This window comes from Meleagris gallopavo, chromosome 1, assembly GCF_905368555.1.
Source record: "Meleagris gallopavo chromosome 1, MGAL_WU_HG_1.1, whole genome shotgun sequence".
Lineage (NCBI taxonomy): Eukaryota > Metazoa > Chordata > Aves > Galliformes > Phasianidae > Meleagris > Meleagris gallopavo.
The window spans coordinates 152,022,506-152,039,983 of record NC_139404.1 but is presented as its reverse complement, the minus strand read 5'-3'; the positions used below and the strand labels follow the sequence as shown (position 1 = coordinate 152,039,983).

The 17,478-nt window shown below is 38.5% G+C and overlaps 1 protein-coding gene across 17 annotated transcripts in view; it reads right to left on the bottom strand.

Annotated features, from left to right (window-relative positions):
- MYCBP2 (MYC binding protein 2) overlaps positions 1-17,478 on the bottom strand; it is a 216,164-nt gene that overhangs the window by 9,140 nt on the left and 189,546 nt on the right. For 15 of the 17 annotated variants that reach the window (XM_085215694.1, XM_085215696.1, XM_085215701.1 and 12 more), the window contains 9 exons: positions 16,677-16,916; positions 16,443-16,541; positions 15,583-15,663; positions 14,507-14,773; positions 13,446-13,729; positions 13,077-13,173; positions 6,204-6,323; positions 5,008-5,109; positions 1,850-1,978 (listed from right to left, as the gene is read on the bottom strand). In XM_085215694.1, the coding sequence (XP_085071820.1) occupies positions 1,850-1,978; positions 5,008-5,109; positions 6,204-6,323; positions 13,077-13,173; positions 13,446-13,729; positions 14,507-14,773; positions 15,583-15,663; positions 16,443-16,541; positions 16,677-16,916 (1,419 nt within the window). The remainder of the gene's footprint in view (positions 1-1,849; positions 1,979-5,007; positions 5,110-6,203; positions 6,324-13,076; positions 13,174-13,445; positions 13,730-14,506; positions 14,774-15,582; positions 15,664-16,442; positions 16,542-16,676; positions 16,917-17,478) is intronic. The other 2 variants (XM_085215695.1, XM_085215712.1) reach the window with 1 other exon arrangement.

Here is a 17,478-nt window from a genome sequence, read left to right as displayed (position 1 = left end):
TTAGACTTCATGGGTCTCTTTCTCTTTTCCTTAGTTTCAAAGGTAGTTGTGTTTTTATTCACTTCACCTGAAATGCAATAAAAGTTAGAATTCTTGTGGGTATAGATGTATCGTAATTTATACTGGAATCAGAAAACAAAAACTGTAAGTGCTTCACAAAGGTTTTGCATAAGCAGGTCACAGTAACTCCTTTCCTGATAGGAGAGGAAAAACAGATAAGAAGTACGTATAACAGAAACAGAAGTTGGACAAAGAAAAGGAAGCTAAGAGAAAACAGGCAATAGGGAACAGGACAGAATTTAAAATTTAAATGGAGAGGCTTGACATGAAAGATGTAAAGGTAAAGGTGGTAAATAAAGATTAAAATTTTAAACATGCTTTTAGAGGTAAATAGGAAAATCTGATAAGTAGCTGTTTTGGACGGATTAAAGGAGAGATGTGAGGACTTCTATGAGATAAGAACTTACTTTTATCAACTGTAATCTGAACAGGCTATATAGGAGAAATCAGAAAAATAAATGAGACTAGACTGTGTTGTGACAGGACAGAAGAACAGACGCATAAAATCATCTTCTTAAGATGACAAAAAAGGAAAATTTCAAATGGGATTGCAAAGATCCATGCTAAAAAATAGTATACAACAGACTTTCAAGGAACTTCTGGGCTGAACGTACTCTGCAAACGCTGAGGCACCAAGGAAAACAGTGCCCTGATATTTACATCATATGCTCTGGACTAGCTGATCCCTTGCACTGACTGCCTGCTAGCATTTGAAGTGCACTAAGAATATCCCTGGATCTTTGTTTGTCTGTTTCAATTGGAAGGAATCCAGTTCAAGCTCCCAAAGGGCTTCTTTATCAAATCAAAGCATGGGAAGGAGGGATGATCATATCTGCTTCAAAAGCGCATTCCTGATTCTAAGTAAAACATTATCATAGACGGACTTTAGCAGGCAGATTAGTCCACTGAATTAGTTTTATTAGTTAGGTCTATTATTTTAGCCTCTGTACAAATATTCTCCCCTTTTTCTATGACTACTTATAAATGACCACAAAAACTTAAAAGATAAATTGTGTATCAAGAAAGAAGAAATGTTCAATAGTCTCAAAAGCAACAGCATCTTCAGTGTAAATTGCAGTGAGAAAAAGAAATATTCTAAGAAGAGTAAACATTCAGGTTTAGACATTAATAGGATGAAAGTCTAGCATGAAAGAAAACTAATTAGCAAAGTAAAGGACAATGTGCAAAAACTCGGCTAGGTAAGTGAAAGAGAAAAGACATTTCGTCCCTAAGAGAAAAAAATAAAATAAAATAAAAATCAGGAAGTTTTCAAGCTTATGGATAATGGCAACATGAGGGCTAGGGAAATATTGAAAAATAAGAGATGACTGTCATAGGGAACCAGTGGGAAAATTTCTTGTCAAGTGATCTTCTGAACATCAAAAAAATATAAACACTTAAAAACGAAGGGGTTCACAAGCACTATAATGCAATAGTAATAGTAGAGAAGGTTTAGTTTAAAAGGAATAAAGATCCAAGGTACACTTAAGAAAGGCTCTCCAGTTTCTAGAAGCTTCCTGAAACTGTTCCTAGACAATGTGAGAATGACAGAAAAAAGCTGATGTAGCATAAGAATTAGAATGAGGGAATGTGACATTGTTTTCAAATCTTCTAAAGATAACGGACAATGGAATTTCACTGAAATGGAACAAAGAATTAAATGAAAATGTACTTATTCCATCTTCAAAATAAAACAGCATTTTGATTCTTGCTACTACCACTTACTTATATATTAATGGGAGAATCGTACATAATGTATGCAGTACATACAACATGATGCCATGAATACCTGTCTCTGATGAGTTTTTGTTCGTCGATGGAGATGAAGGAATCGGTCACAATCTGTACACAAATTCCCACAGGCGTTACATAAAATGATGGCAGCAGTTTCACCATCATCGTGGTTATCGCACATTGGCTGAAATATTAAGAAACATCATTAAATATTTTTCCCTTTATTAAATCCTTCATTTCCTTTCAGCATTTGTTTGTATCCTCCCCTAGCTCTAACCCTCAAATTAGTAATGGACAATAAAGAGCTTCTTTAGACTACTAATTCTATTTTTAGAATAATCAATATCTAAACAACTACTTCTGCACACAAAGAGCCCCAGTTTACTATGTAAGTATTTCAGTATTCTTCATCTTACATATTGTGTGATGTAGCACAAATGTATTCTACAATACATTTGGGACATCATTTTCAATTAGCCAGAGTTACACAGAAAAAAATTGTTAAACATGGGGCTATGGGCATGTTAACAGAACAGTTCGTAGATAAACAAAATATTTATCCTTAATTACTATGATATAGTATATTTAGATTGTTCAAAGACTTAATCAAAGCTGCAGGTCATCCATAACTCAGAGAACATAGCCAAAGCAACAGACTTCAACATCCAGCATAAAATTACCTTACTATATCAAGATATATTTAATTCAACACAGTTTTTATTTTACAGTTCAAAATATCTCTAAAAACAATGCTCAGTGACTTTGATTATACAAATCTCTGAGTTTCCACTGTACTACAGAAATTGTGGTTTCCAAGATATTGCTCATGTAACATAGAATCCATTCCATAGTATTTCTGCGAAGGGGAACACATTTCACCTCAAAATTTGAATACTGTGGTATAAAAATAGGATTGGGGAATTTCAGAATGAGTTCAGCAGCTCATATACCTGCTTGCCTGTGTCTGGGCTGTTCCTCTGACATTTCCACTTGTTTAAATAAACTCCAATTTCTGACTTTTTTCCTCTTATCTACAAACTAGACCTCTGTTATGTTTTTCTAATCCTCTGCTGCTTGTTCCTGTGGAACAACACAGGAAACCTGAGGCAATGAAACGCTTCTGCCAAAGCAAAGACAGATGAAATGAGTTGAGTTTGATTTCATAAAATGCAGTGGGTTGACAGGTCAGACTGAAAGGGTTATAGTTTGTGGAGTTATGTCAGGTTGGTGGCCAATCACGATAAGAGTACCGCAGGGCTCCATTTTAGGACTTGTTGTCTTCATGTTTTCATAAATGATTTGGGTACAGGGCTTGTAGGTATACTAAATATGTTTGCAGATGACACTAAATTACAGGGAGCTCTTGACTCCCTTGAAGGTTGAGAGGCTTTGCCTTGACAATCTTGACAAATTTTAGGGTTGGGCAATCACCAACCACATGAAGCTCAACAAGAGCAAGTGCTGTATTCTGCACCTGGAACAGGAAATATTTGGATATATGTACAGGCTGGGTAACGAGAGGCTGGAGAGTGGCCCTGCAGAAAGGGGCCTGGGAATTCTGGTTGATGGCAAGTTGAAGGTGAGCCAGCAATGTGCCCTGGCAGCCCAAAGGGCCAGCTGTACCCTAGGGAGCAGCAGGCCCAGCACTGCCACCGAGTGAGGGGAGGGGCTGTCCCACTCTGCTCTGTGCTGTGTGGTCTCACCTCCTGCACTGGGGGCAGAGCTGGGTGCCACAGCGTAAGAAGGACATAAAGCTATTAAAGTGCCCAAAGCAGGGCTACAAAGACAGCAAAGAGTCTGGGGGGAAGATGTATGGGGAGTGGCTGAGATCCTTCAGTTTGCTCAGCCCAGAGCCCGGGAGCTGAGGGGTACCCTCATGTTGGCTGCAGCTCCTCACAGGGAGCAGAAGGGCAGCACTGAGCTCTGTTCAGCTGTGGAGCTGTGTCAGGGAAGGGCAGCTGGGTGTCAGGGAAATGTTCTTTGACAGAGAGTCGTTGGGCACTGAACAGGTTCCACAGGGCAGTGGTCATGGCATCAAGCTGCTGGAATTCAAGAAGTGTTCGGACAATGCTCTCAGACACAGGGTTTGGATTTTGAGTGGTCCTTTGTACAGCCAGGGATTGGACTTAGAGATCCTTGTGGGTTCCTTCAACTTGGGATACTGCATGATTCTTAAAAAGCAACAAGATTTTCTTCTTCTAAACCTGTTTCATTAGATTATGAAGCTGTGTTTTTAGGTATGAAAACTAAAAAATTTTGGGAAGCCAACTTTTAAAGATTAACAATAGATGTTTGCTCATAACTTTGCAAACTTTTCTGGTCTTCAAGCTTTCTATCAGTTGAGCAATATTCTGTGATGAATTGCAAGGTCTACAGAAGAAAGCCTTTTCTTAGTCACCTCAGAAGCCTTTAGTGTCTGCTTCCTTCTCTCAGCAGAGTTTCAGTCCTTGCTGCTGCAGCTCTATACCTCCTGTATTCTCTTTTTGCCTACACTGAACTGCTCTTGAGGCTTATTTGCTCTTAAGCATACTCAGTTGCTAGCAGGAAGGCATGACCCCTTGCCTCCCACAGGGATCCATCAAACCCAAACTCTTTATAGAAAGATTAGCTCCATTACTTTTCTCTTTCCAGATTCACATAAAAAAATACCATAAAGTTTTTGCAACAATGAAAAATGCAGACAAACTCAATTCATCCACCATATTTCATATTAAACTTGTAAATCCTCCAGGTAAATGGTACCTTTACTAAATTCATTTAGACTGTTTCTTTTTTGGGGTAATTGATCTCTTTCTTAGATCCAGAAGATGAAGCTAAATTGCAGAGGAATATAAAATAATTGTCTTTACAATGTTATAAAAACCCAGAAAGCAAAAAGCTCTGGTAGAAAGCATCATATTACTTGAATTACTATTCTCAAAATCTCATCCTTTAGGTGTTAGACAGATTTTTATTCAACCTGAATACCAGCAGAATTGCTACCTTATTATTGCTTTAAGTTGGAATTTTTTTGCTCTGAAGAGTATTTGTCTATAAAACTTGAACTGTCTATAAATTGTCTACAATAATTCAAATGTATATGTACTATTTCCACGGGGGTCAGAAGGAGGAATAAGGTTAGGACAAGTATGTTTTCCTGTTACTTATTCTAAATTCTTTGACTACTGAATAAACAAAAAAATAAACACAGAAACACATAATTTTCTGTCTCACCATCTGTTTCTGCTGTCCGTCCTTTCCCATCCATCTTCCTGAGGACAGTCTATCAACATGATCCTGATCAAGTACACACAAGGATGCTAGAGCCAGCCATAACTATTGAAAGGCAAGATAGAATTAAATGTTATAGAAAAACTAAATTAAAAATCTCAATTACAATAAATTTAAACTTTGACAGACAAGAATAACACCATTACTTGCAAACTGTATCATCATCACCTGAAGCCTTGTCCATGCAATACAAGATTTTTCTTTACTGAAAGAAGCCAAGCACCCAATAAAACTTACTGAACTCTTGGAAACTAATTTATTTCTTTCAATTACCTCACTTTATGGTCAAAACTATGGTAGTTAGCATGCAAGAGAGAAACAGTGAAGAAAGATCAACCAGAATATATTAGAAATATGACAACCTGTATATCTTTCCCAAGCACTGGAGATTTTGTGGGGAGAAGAGAAAACCGAACAAAATAACTAATCAAAAAAGCTTAGGTCAGTATGATTCACTTCCCTATTCTCTTCTCACCATACTGGCCATTTGAGATAAAGTATAAGGGGATTGTCTAAATGTCTTTCAGGTTTTAGGAAAGGTTTTTTCTCTTTCTCTCCACTGTCTACAGTGAAATGCTAGATAGATTAGCTACATGAGGATAACTTGTCAGTAATCCTGCAATCCAAACTGAAATGAATTTGACAACTACATTTTGAGATGGCTTTTGACCAAGTTTTCATTTGGACAAAATGGTTTCTTTGAATGACTCTACTAAGACTTCCTTCAAAATGTGCATCTTCATGGCAGAACTATGTTTATTCACAAGGAGAGCTGGCTTGATGTTCAGTACTTATCTAAGACCTGACTCAGCTAGCACTGCAGCCTTGAGATGTGGCAGAAGCACACCTCAGAAGCACATTTATTCAAAATTCTGATTTTAATGGAGTACTTTTTTACCACAAAGAAAACAAGTCAATCTGCTGTGACACAAAGAAAGGAAGACTTTCATTAGGTCAAGCAGCGTTTGCCTTAGTTGGGATACAACATAAGCTGTATACTGTGTACATTGTTTCCCGAGAAAACCCATAGAAGGGAATTCCCATAGAAAGGAATTTTTGCCAAAATATAGGGAAGCTCTCAGATGGGCTTTTAATCCTTGCTTGCAATGAACTAATGTGAAATTCAGAAAAGTTCTTACTCTGGTTGTTGCAATGCACCTCACTGGTGATCGGTATTCTTCTTCCATTTTGGTCAGAGCTATGATGGTTTCAGCAATAGCATTCTTTGTCACACGGGACCAAGCCTCTGACAGATGACCCTGACAAAGAGGAATCTAAGTGTTTTTAATGTTAATAAAAACTATAATAAACTGTTATAGACATTTACAACTAAAACTGAATTGCTACAAGCAATACTAGGTTAAAACATAAAAGATTAAGTCCCAGGTTCAGAATAGAATCCACTGTTTCCCTGATGTTTTCCCACTTATACAAACCATACTTTCAAAAAATACTGGCAACAACCATTAAAAAAAAGTCCTGAACAAACTGGCTCCCCTCGCCAATTATTTCCCAATGTATGTTGCAGCCTATGCATTGAATGAAGTGGGGTGACTGAGAAGAACATGCACATACATACAAGAGTCATCACATTAATCCTGGCATTCACTACAAATACTGAGTACTTGTATTTGTAGCTAACATTCCTTTTCTGAGTTTTTACACATTTCCTAAGATGTTGATGAAGTAATAGAAACAGAAATACATCATGTGAAGTCACACTGGTATATACAACAGATCCTTCCTTGAAGGGAAAATAAATAGTCACTCTATGTACAGATCAGCACTCCTGAAGAACGAAAAGAGTTTTAATCAGGGTCATTTAGAGCATCACCCTGAACTAGGTGTAGAACTAAAGGAAACAAAACTAACTTCCCACTAAACTACTTTTGCCCTTTCTCTAATAAATATACAAACCTTATTTCCTTCCCCAGCATTGTTTCTGGGAAATAGCTGAGTCAGCTTTCATCAAATTCTTCAGCCACATAAATTTGCCCGAAACATACTGTACGGGAACTACTGAGTTATGGCCTGAACCACTGATTGATCACCTGAGGCAAGGACTGAGTCAACCATAGGAGCAAAGGTAAAGGCAATTCATCCGTGTGACTGGAAGGGGTGGAGCCTGCCTCCACTTCTCTTAGACCCCATTTAAGGGCTAGAGATCCCTCCTTTTGGAGTTTTCTACTGCAAGCCTAGGACATGGGTGAGCATTTCACTTTTGATTGCCCCTTTCCACCACAATAATTTTTCTAACTATAACCCTGTAAAATACCATCTTAACTATACCACTCTTCTAACTATACAATTGTTAATTGTACATTTGGTGAGCCAGGCAAGCCAAAAATACTTAAAAAAAAAAAAAGAAAAAAAAAAAAGAAAAAAAAAAAGTTTTTCCTTTGGAATATCTATAAATGGGTCAAGGCTGAGAACATTACTCCCTCTCCCCCTCCAGACAAAACCATCCTGGACAGGTAAAAGACTTAGCCATAGGACAATTTATGGCATGATAGGGGATGTTAAGTCCTCCTAGAGCCTCCAGACCGGACTGGAGGCCCTATGTAGAGTTGACAATTTTTTGATCCTAGAAGAATATTCAGAGGGTTATAGTGCTGATTGACACAGGTGCAGAAACATCAATAATTTATGAGGATCTGACTAAATTTAATGTAGATAAAGTGACGATTGGTGGTTTTGGGACGCATTCCAGTCACCCAGACATGGTTGAAATTGGGGGCTGGCCTTCTCCCACCCTGGGAGTATAAACTGTCTACTGCCCTAGTCCCAGTGTACATCTTGGGCATAAACATTTTATGGGGTCTAGCTCTCCAGACAACTGTGGGAGAGTTCAGATTTGGACAGAGGTGCATTAGTGTCTGGGTGGTACAGGCATTATTGAGGGGCCATGTGAAGCATGAGCCTATTTGCCTGCCAGAACCGTGCCAGATTACTACCGTAAGACAGTATAGACTCCCAAGTGGACAAGATGAAATATAGAGAACGGTGCAGGAATTAGAAAAAGTTGGCATTATAAGACCTGCACATAGCCCATATAATTCCCCAATATGGCCAGTGCGAAAGTCGGATGGCACATGGATTATAGAGATTATAGAGAACTGAAAGTCACACTGCCTACTCATGTGGCTGTACCCAATATTGCCTTCTGAATGGACACATTGAGTAGGGAAATAAAAACCTACCATTGTGTCCTAGATTTGGCAAATGTGTTTTTCAGTACTTCAATTGCTGAAGAATCACAAGACCAGTTTGTGTTTACATGGGGAGGCAGACAGTGTACCTTTCAGGTCCTGCCACAGGGGTATGTGCATTTGCCAACGACTACCATAACCTAGTGGCGTGTGACCTGACTAATTGGGAAAAACCTGATAATGTTAAATTATATCATTATACTGATGATCTGTTGACATCCAACTCACTGGAGGTGGTAGGAGAGGCAGCAGATTCATTAACTACCTATCTGCAAGAAAGAGGATGGGCTGTAAGTCCTCAGAAGGTGCAAGATTCGGCCTGTCTGTAAAATTCCTGGGGGTAGTTTGGTCAGGAAAGACCAAAGTACTATGCAGTGCTGTCATAGGTAAGGTTTAGGCATTCCCAGTCCCTACAACACCAAAGCAGCTGCAGGAGTTTTTAGGTACACTGGGATACTGGTGTTCCTTTATACCTCATATAGCGCAGCTACTGAGACCATTATACAGACTCATGAAAAAGGGGCGACTATGGGACTGGGGGAGAACGGAACAGGCTGCTTTCCAGCAGGCAAAACTGGCAGTTAAACAAGCCCAGGCATTGGGTATATTTCATCCAATCTCCCAGCCGAGTTGGATGTTCATGTCACTCAGAATGGCTTTGTCTGGGACCTGTGGCAATACCAGAGTTCTGTTTGGACTCCCACTGAATTCTGGTCTCAGGTCTGGCACGGAGCAAAAGAAAGATATAGTGTGATTGAAAAACAGTTATTGGCTGCCTACTCCACATTACAGGTGGTAGAGCCAATAACCCAAACAGCTGAAGTCATAGTTAAGACCACCCTGCCGATTCAGAGGTGGGAAAAAGATCTGACCCACATTCTTAAGACAGGGATAGCACGGATGCAAATGGTGGCACGATGGGTCACCTATCTCAGCCAAAGGAGTAGTCTATCTTCATCACCCTTGAAAGAAGAACTCCAGAAGATCCTAGGCCCAGTGATATATCACAGTGATGCACCAAAAGAAACACTGGTCGCTTCACCAGAGAAGAGTCCTGTTCAAGAGGGCAAAATATCCTATTCCTGAAGATGCCTGGTACACAGATGGGTCCAGCAAGAGCAACCTGAGCAAGTGGAGAGCGATAGCATACCATCCCTCCACCAAAACAGTCTAGTTTGATGAGGGGGATGGTCAGAGCAACCAATGGGCAGAACTGCAAGCCGTGTGGATGGTTATAACCAAGGAATCTGGTGAGCTATCCTGAATATCTGCACAGATAGTTGGGCTGTGTACCGGAGGCTCACTCTTTGGATTGCACAGTGAGCCACCCAGGACTGGACTATCCATGCCCAATCAATCTGGGGCAAAGACATGTGGTTAGACATATGGAATGCAGTTAAACACAGGACTGTATGTGTCTACCATGTTTCTGGTCACCAACCCCCTCCAATCACTAGGAAATGATGAAGCGGAAACACTGGCCCAAATTCGATGAATTGAGAATTTGCCATGTAAGAAAATCGCCAGTTGGTTACATGAGAAGTTACGGCATGCGGGACAAAAGACAATGTGGGCAGCTGCTAAAGCATGGGGACTGCCCATACAGCTACCTGACATCACCCAGGTATGCCAAGACTGTGATGTTTGCTCCAAGATGAGACCGAGATCATTGTCCGAAACAACAGCCCATCTTGCTAGAGGACACAATCCTCCCAGTGATGGCAGGTCGATTACATTGGGCCCCTCTCTCAGTCTGAGGGGCGAGATATGCCCCGACCTGCACTGATACTGCAAGTGGGCTACTGCAACCTATCCAGTACTGAGAGCGAGCCAGGCATATACCATCAAGGCACTTACTAAACTGATGTTTGCCTACAGGACATCTCAAATCATTGAGAGAGATCAAGGGACTCATTTTACTGGTGCGATGATGCAACGCTGGACAGAAGAAAACAGCATGGAATGGCGATTCCACTTGCTATATAATCCAATGGGGGCAGGCCTCATTGAAAGTTATGATGGTATTCTTAAGGCTGCCCTGAAGACAGACTCAGTCTCTGCAGGTTTGGACAAAAAGACTCTATGAAACCCTGCGGGACCTGAATGAAAGACCTAGAGACTGCAGACACATTGCTCTGAAAATGCTACAGACAACATGGGCCTCCCCGCTTAGAATCCAAATTATCAGCACTGGTAATCTGGTAAGACTCCAAATTGATAATGAAAATAATCTGCTCCCTGCCCCTGCAACTTTAGAACCAGGTACCCATAGAATAAAATGCCCTTGGAAGGTGCAGGCAGGACCTAAGTGGTGTGGCCTACTTGCACCTTGAGGAAAGATTATTGGAGGTGAAAGGTGTCAGTAGTCCCTCTGGTAACTGGTACATGACCTACTGATATTGTGGTCAACACTCTGGTTTTCATTGCAAAAGGGTCCCTATGGCAGATCAGGACACCCCCTTTGGTGCCTGATATAGTTGTGCAGCTGCAGGTACCTGGCCAAAGGGTATGGTACAGGCAGCTGGAGCATGCCCAGTACAAGCTGAACTGTTGACCCAGAATGGGAATACGGCCTGTATCTTGCACTGGAGGGCAGACCTTCCCCTCCTGGTATCCCTGAAACATCTGTATCACTCTCCTAGAGTCTGTGAGTCTCTAGGATCACTGGAAGGAACAAAATGCCATCAAAGCGTTCCAGTGTTGCTATCAGATCATGTGTGATACCTGGTGATGGTCTACATGGGACTGATGGAGCATAGGATGGACCTGCACTACATGACTGCATGCCTCCAGTAACACCACCAAGCACTGGCCCATGAAAGAGCATGAACCTCCACCATATACCGATCATCACTCATCTTATATTGTGTCAACCTGCACTGTGACAGGCAATTGTATAAGCACTGCAATGTGTTGGATCTCTGTATTAGGGAGGTCTCACCCTCCAGCTAACTTGATCATTGGTTCATGCTGTGAAGGGGTGGAGTGTATGGGAACCACTAATTGATCACTTGAGGCAAGGACTGGGTCAACCACAGGAGCACAGGTGAAGGCTATTCACCTGTATGACCAGAAGGGGTGGAGCATGGCTGCACCTCTCCTAGACCCATTTAAAGGCTGACTGCCACTGGGGAAGTATCTCTTTCTGGAGATTTGTACTGCAAGGCTAGGACATGGGTGAGCATTTCATTTTTTTGATTGTCTAACTATAAACCTGTTAAAATACCATTGTAACCAAGCCACTCTTCTAACTGTACACTTGTTAACTGCACACATACACTCTTGGAAAATTTCAATCCAGACGGCTAAAGTAATAATCAGCTATAACTGTACAAAAGCTGATCTAAAAGTAATGCCTCCTATTTTATTATGTTGACCCACAATATCAGAGGTGAAGGGTGGTGACAGGGCAGTAGAGGTTGAACCTTCCAGCCAATATTCCATATCATGTTGTTGCTGTGCAGAAGGAGGACAGTCTGACAAAGTTGTGTCTGACACGGAAGTGTCTATGGAGTGTGTCACTGAATTCCTCCATCTGGAAAAAATGTCTCCCACTGATATTCATTAACTGCTCACACAGGAACGGAAGGAACACCTGTATGCAGTTTATTGAATCAATAGAAGGCTGAAGGTGACAGTTTCCTATATTGCGTCATTACTGGTGATGTGCTGTCACCACTATGAGCTGAAGTCAAAAGAACAGTCAATGGAGTGGCGATGTGAATTCCCCATAAATAAAAAGTTCTCAAGACACAGCCCTCAGTGAGTAAAGTGATGTGCAGTGCCTTTTGGGATAGGAAATGTAATTCTTCTGGATTTCCTGGAACCCAGACAAACCATCAACTCTAATCACTACATTGTGACACTGACTAAGCTGAAGGCTCAGACTTCTAGAGTCAGGCCAGGAAAGAAAATAATCTTTCTCTTAGAACATGATAATGTCATACTAGATTGAAGACCATGGCCCACACTGCCAGTCTTGGCTGGACTGTCCCACCACACCCACTGTGAAGTTCAGATTTGACACTTTCTGACTTCTGTCTGTTCAGGAGGATGAAAGATGGACTGCATGGGCAACATTTTCCTACCACCAACACCATTATAGCATCTATGAAGCACTGGGTCACTTCTGCTGGTGCAGATGTTTTTTTTTTTTACAAGCATAGCATGCAGGCTCGCTCAGGTCCATCACTAATGAAAATGCATAGCTAATAGTAAAGACTGTTGAAAAATAGTGTTTTGTAGCTGAAAATTTGCTTTGTCAAGTAGTGCTGTTGATCTCTTTGTAGCTGTTGTAGTTTCCATGGAAATGAATAGGAGGCATTACTTTTGGAGTGACCTACATAGATGGCCAAAAGAAGCTTAATGTGCATTTTTAACTAGTCTTCATGTATAAAACGTACACATTAAGTGAAAAAAACACTATCACCATACTCTACAGACACCTTTTATTTTTCAATTAGAGCTCTGAATGCTCATGACTCTTAAAAAAAAAAAAGTCCGATTTCTAAGTTAATAATGTAGAAAGAGACAGAAAATTAGTGATTATTACTTAAGTCTCTTGTGACTCATCTGAAAGTTCATTTGAATACTGAGCTTCTATTTAGCTGAACCAGAACATGAGTTCTATTGCTTCTAGACCTGGACCCTGCCCAAAAGGGAATATGTTTTTCTTCTTGAGACCAGCTCATTTTGAACAGCTCATCCCAATATTAACTTTAATAGAAATTAATGAAAAAAATGTATTATACATCATCAGAAATATTTGATTATCCCCCAGACATTTAAATCATAGAAACTTACTGCTGCCATGTCCTTAATCAGTTTAATAATGATCTCTGAAATCTGTGTAGGTGTTGAACCCTTCATCCACCAATGGCTTTCACCTCGCCGAATATAGCTACAAAGGACACATCATAATACATGAAATAAATTCAATTAGTTATTAGTTGTCAAAATGCACCAAAACAAATACTGCACACATTTGGTGCAGGGTTGGTTTTTGTTTCTTTTTCCAATAAAACTTATTAGTAACTTTACTTATATTGTCAGTATTATTCATTTTTTCCCCATCTATTAAACAAAGATCATAAAAGGCAACATAACTGACTTCAAAATATATATTTCTTTTATAACTTTTGCTTGAGAACTCATACGTATTTTTAAACAAACCTGGAATTGAAGATCATTGGAAGTGTGACTGTAGTAACTCCTTTGCCTGCTGTAGTGCCAGCTGTCCCAGTTATAGTAGTTCCTTTGGCTTTTAGCTGTACAGTGAGAGCTTTGGCAATGCATCCCAAAAACATATCTAAAATACCCAGTTTATTCCAATCTCCTTTTTCTGTTGAGTGAATAATATCACTTATATCCGCTGGTGGAAGAGACTTCACTCCTATGATACTAGCCAGGCGACTAGGGGTTACCTCAGGCAAAACACGCCTTAGTAGTGATGTTACCTGGAAAAAGAATCAAAATATCACAATTCTTAACAAGAGAGATGGAGCTTTCAAACAATAATTACAAATTGTTCTGTAAGACAGAATGTATCTAGTCTGTGTATTCAAATCACAATTATAAGAAATTCTAAAAGGTTTCTATCTTGCTTTGAAATAACTGTTAATAATATACTGGAGACAAGGCTTAAGAGTCCAGAACAAATATCACTCAAAAAAACCCACCCAAAAACAAACAAACAAAACACATAAAAACCACCTTCATCTTCATATAATAATGAAAACATGCTTTGTACTGAATTTTGTAATGAAATTTCTGAAATACAAATGTTTGTACAACTTTAAATTGCTGGCATATTACATACTCATTCTGTGTACAATCTTTAGATGTCAGAAACTGTAGTAAAACACTTAGAGACAGTTGAGACTTTTGAAAATAGAGAATACTTTTCTTGAGGTATTATGAATTGTGTTACCTTTCCACAGTACCTTCCCTCACTCCTTTTTAATTTTCCTTGTGATACTCAAACTTGGTGCTTTTGGATAGGAAATCTGTGCTAACTGATCTGGATCTAAAATGAATTGCTTTATTTAGATTTTTTTTCCTTATGTAAAATAGCCTGAATATGACTAGCAAAACAATTTTAAAGTGAAAATCCAAAATTACATTTCAAAAAACCACCACTTCGAGTACATATTATTCATTATGTTCAATATTATACCATTGTAAAGACTCTTTTCTAGGAATACCAGGATGGATAAGGAATACTTAGCACTCACCTGTCTCTGCACCCTCGGAGAAGCAGTATGTAATAATGAGAAGAGATCCTGGAGTAGAGTCAGCTGCTGAGCCAGATACTGCCGGCCTACATTGGAACCACTCAATGCCAGAACCATTGACAGCAGCTCAAAGCAATACGCATCTGAAGAAGCATCTTCGTCATTAGGTTGTGAGTTGGCATTCTCTTTGCTAGAGATGGCATGCTCCCATTCCTCACGCACACGGGTTGCTTCCATTCGTATGGCCTGGACTATATGAGCACATACCTAGCAAGTGGAATCCAAATACACAGTTAACTCCTAAAAACGTTTAGAGTGTTATTACTTGTGTTTTAATTATATTCGTAGCTATGACAAAAATGGAAAACCTGTGAAATTTAAATTATTTCTCAACATTACTAAATTGAAATTAAGAATAAATTTAGATTTCAATTTAGAAATACTCATTCTTTAGAATGAGTATTTATATTTAATATTGAATTTGCTCATTTTCATTCTGGAAAATTACAAAGATCTTTTTAGTATTTTGTTTAGTTTACTTTCTGGGAGAAGATTTTAGAAACCATATTTTCATTTTACCAATAACATGTTAAAAAGCATATTTAAGAGACTGTAAGGGTTGCTAACATAGGTGACAAAAAAATGAGACCAGACCTGCAGTATTTACTAAACTTCAAACAGAATCAAACTCCTCCTCCATTACTGTGAAAATCTTTACTGCAATGTCTGTCTCATGGTAAGTGTATTAAGTGTATTAAAAATAATAAATATGTTAATTGGTACAGTAAAGCAACATCAGTATTTAAAAGAAAAACATACTCTTTAGTTACTACTTTATGTTGAGAAAAACAAAGTAAAAACACAAACTAAAATTTTCTTTTACTGTAGGAGACAATCAAAATGTAACTCATTGTCTGATAATGCAGAACAATGGAAGGTATAATGTCAAATAAGAGGTTCTGTATTTCCTGAAAATTAATATATTTATTATAACATACTATTATAATGCAATATACATATAAAATACATATTTATTATAACCTTATAATACTCAAAGTATTTCAGAGTGAACAAACCTGCTTTTGCAAATTTGTCAGTTTGCTCCGGCTGAATATGATCCCTACCATGTGCTCTTTCAGGTCTGCATCTGATGTTGCCTTCATAAAAAGAATATTTAGTATTAGATCAAGAGTGCCAAGAACAAATCCCAACTTCTGTAGGGATTAATTATTATGAAGTACCAACAAACTTTGCTCTAAAAATTTGCAGCTTTTTGTTGCACAGAAGCAAGATGTATAAGCAGAAAATATTTAATACTGGTTAATATTTTTTTTCCCTTTATGAGTAAAAGGAAATTTGAGCACAAAATAAGATAATAAGCGAAACAAGTGAAGCGCAGTTATTTGAGATTCAGCTTCCTCATCTAGCTTAATACAATCTCTGATTATGTTTTTGTAGAGCACTGCATGAAATATACTTTTCACTTGCTATAAATTTAATATATTTTGCAATAAAAGAATCAGGGAACACACACTTATTAAACTGCTCCTTGCAGGAAGACAGGAAAGTATACTAAAAGGATACCAGTGAGGTTTTTTTAAATACTTTTTATCCAAACATCAACAGAGCCACTTCCTGTCTTCAAGAAGAAGATATTAGGCAATAAAGATTGTCAGGCTGACCATTACTGCAGGTTTTAAGTACTTCTGTATATGTAAATATAATTTCAGTTACTAGTGTATGGTGTTTCCGTTAAACACATATGCCCCAATAAATATTTACTACTACTGAAAACAAAATAAAATTAAAAAAATTATGCAACTGTAATATTTTGCTTTTGTATTGATCTGAAAACTACGGTGCATAACATAAATAGCGAAAATCATCCTGGATAATTTTTTCACCAATGTAATATTGATAGAATACAAATAAATACATTGTGTACTTTTTCTTCTCCTTCTGGGGAAGACAGGAGGGCTTTTTCTTCTTGTTCTGGAGTTGGTTCAGCATCACCAGAGATGAGTTTTCCAAATACCTGGAAGAAAGGAAGTGATAACTACCTTATCTCCATGATAAACTTGCGCAAAGCTGACATTTTACATTAAAACATGCAACACTGAAAGCACAGAAATTATAGTAAATTTCACTGTACAACACATGAAAATCCTACCTGAGATGTAATCAGTCGGAATACTCGCAGTGTCTCAGATTCACAGTTTCTTTGCTGAGCAACACTAGCAGAAATCTGGCCTGCTATTTTAATGCTTTCACCATCTTTCCATCCAAGAATTTTCACTTGTCGAACTCTGAGTGTGTTCTCGGGACCCTTCAATTCAATTTTGATGATGTGATTATCACCCCCAGGAAGTTCACTCGTTACCCAGCCAATATGTCTTGAATCCAAGTCTACCTATTAAACAGGAAAATAAAGATGGGAACTGACATTGAAACATCAAATAAAAAGACTCTTAATTCTAAAGCAAATCCACTGTGTAACACTGGAATCAATGTAGCATCTGCAATACATTTTTTATTCAGAGCAGTAATATTGCTATGTTTAATTATGTAAATATTCAAAAATGTGAATTCAGATTAATCAACTCCTAAATACAATGACATACAGACATTATTTTTGTCTTTAAAGCCTATTAAAAAACTGGAACTGTTAGTCACTCTATTTTCTAAGCAACAATTCACACATTCAAAGCATTCACTTTGAATTGATGTTTGCTAATTTACTACTTTTTGTTAAAAAATAAAAATTACCATAATTTACCTCAAAACATAATGCATGTTTATCAATACTTAAGTTATTTTATCTTGATTCACATAAAGCTCTGCAAAAGAAATATTAATTTTTTTGAAGACGCTGACTGATTGCCTCTTCAAGAGAGCCAGGACTTAATAACTGTAAAAAGAACAAATGAATGATACCATTTCAACTGTAATGCCACCACTAGAGGAGATAAAAT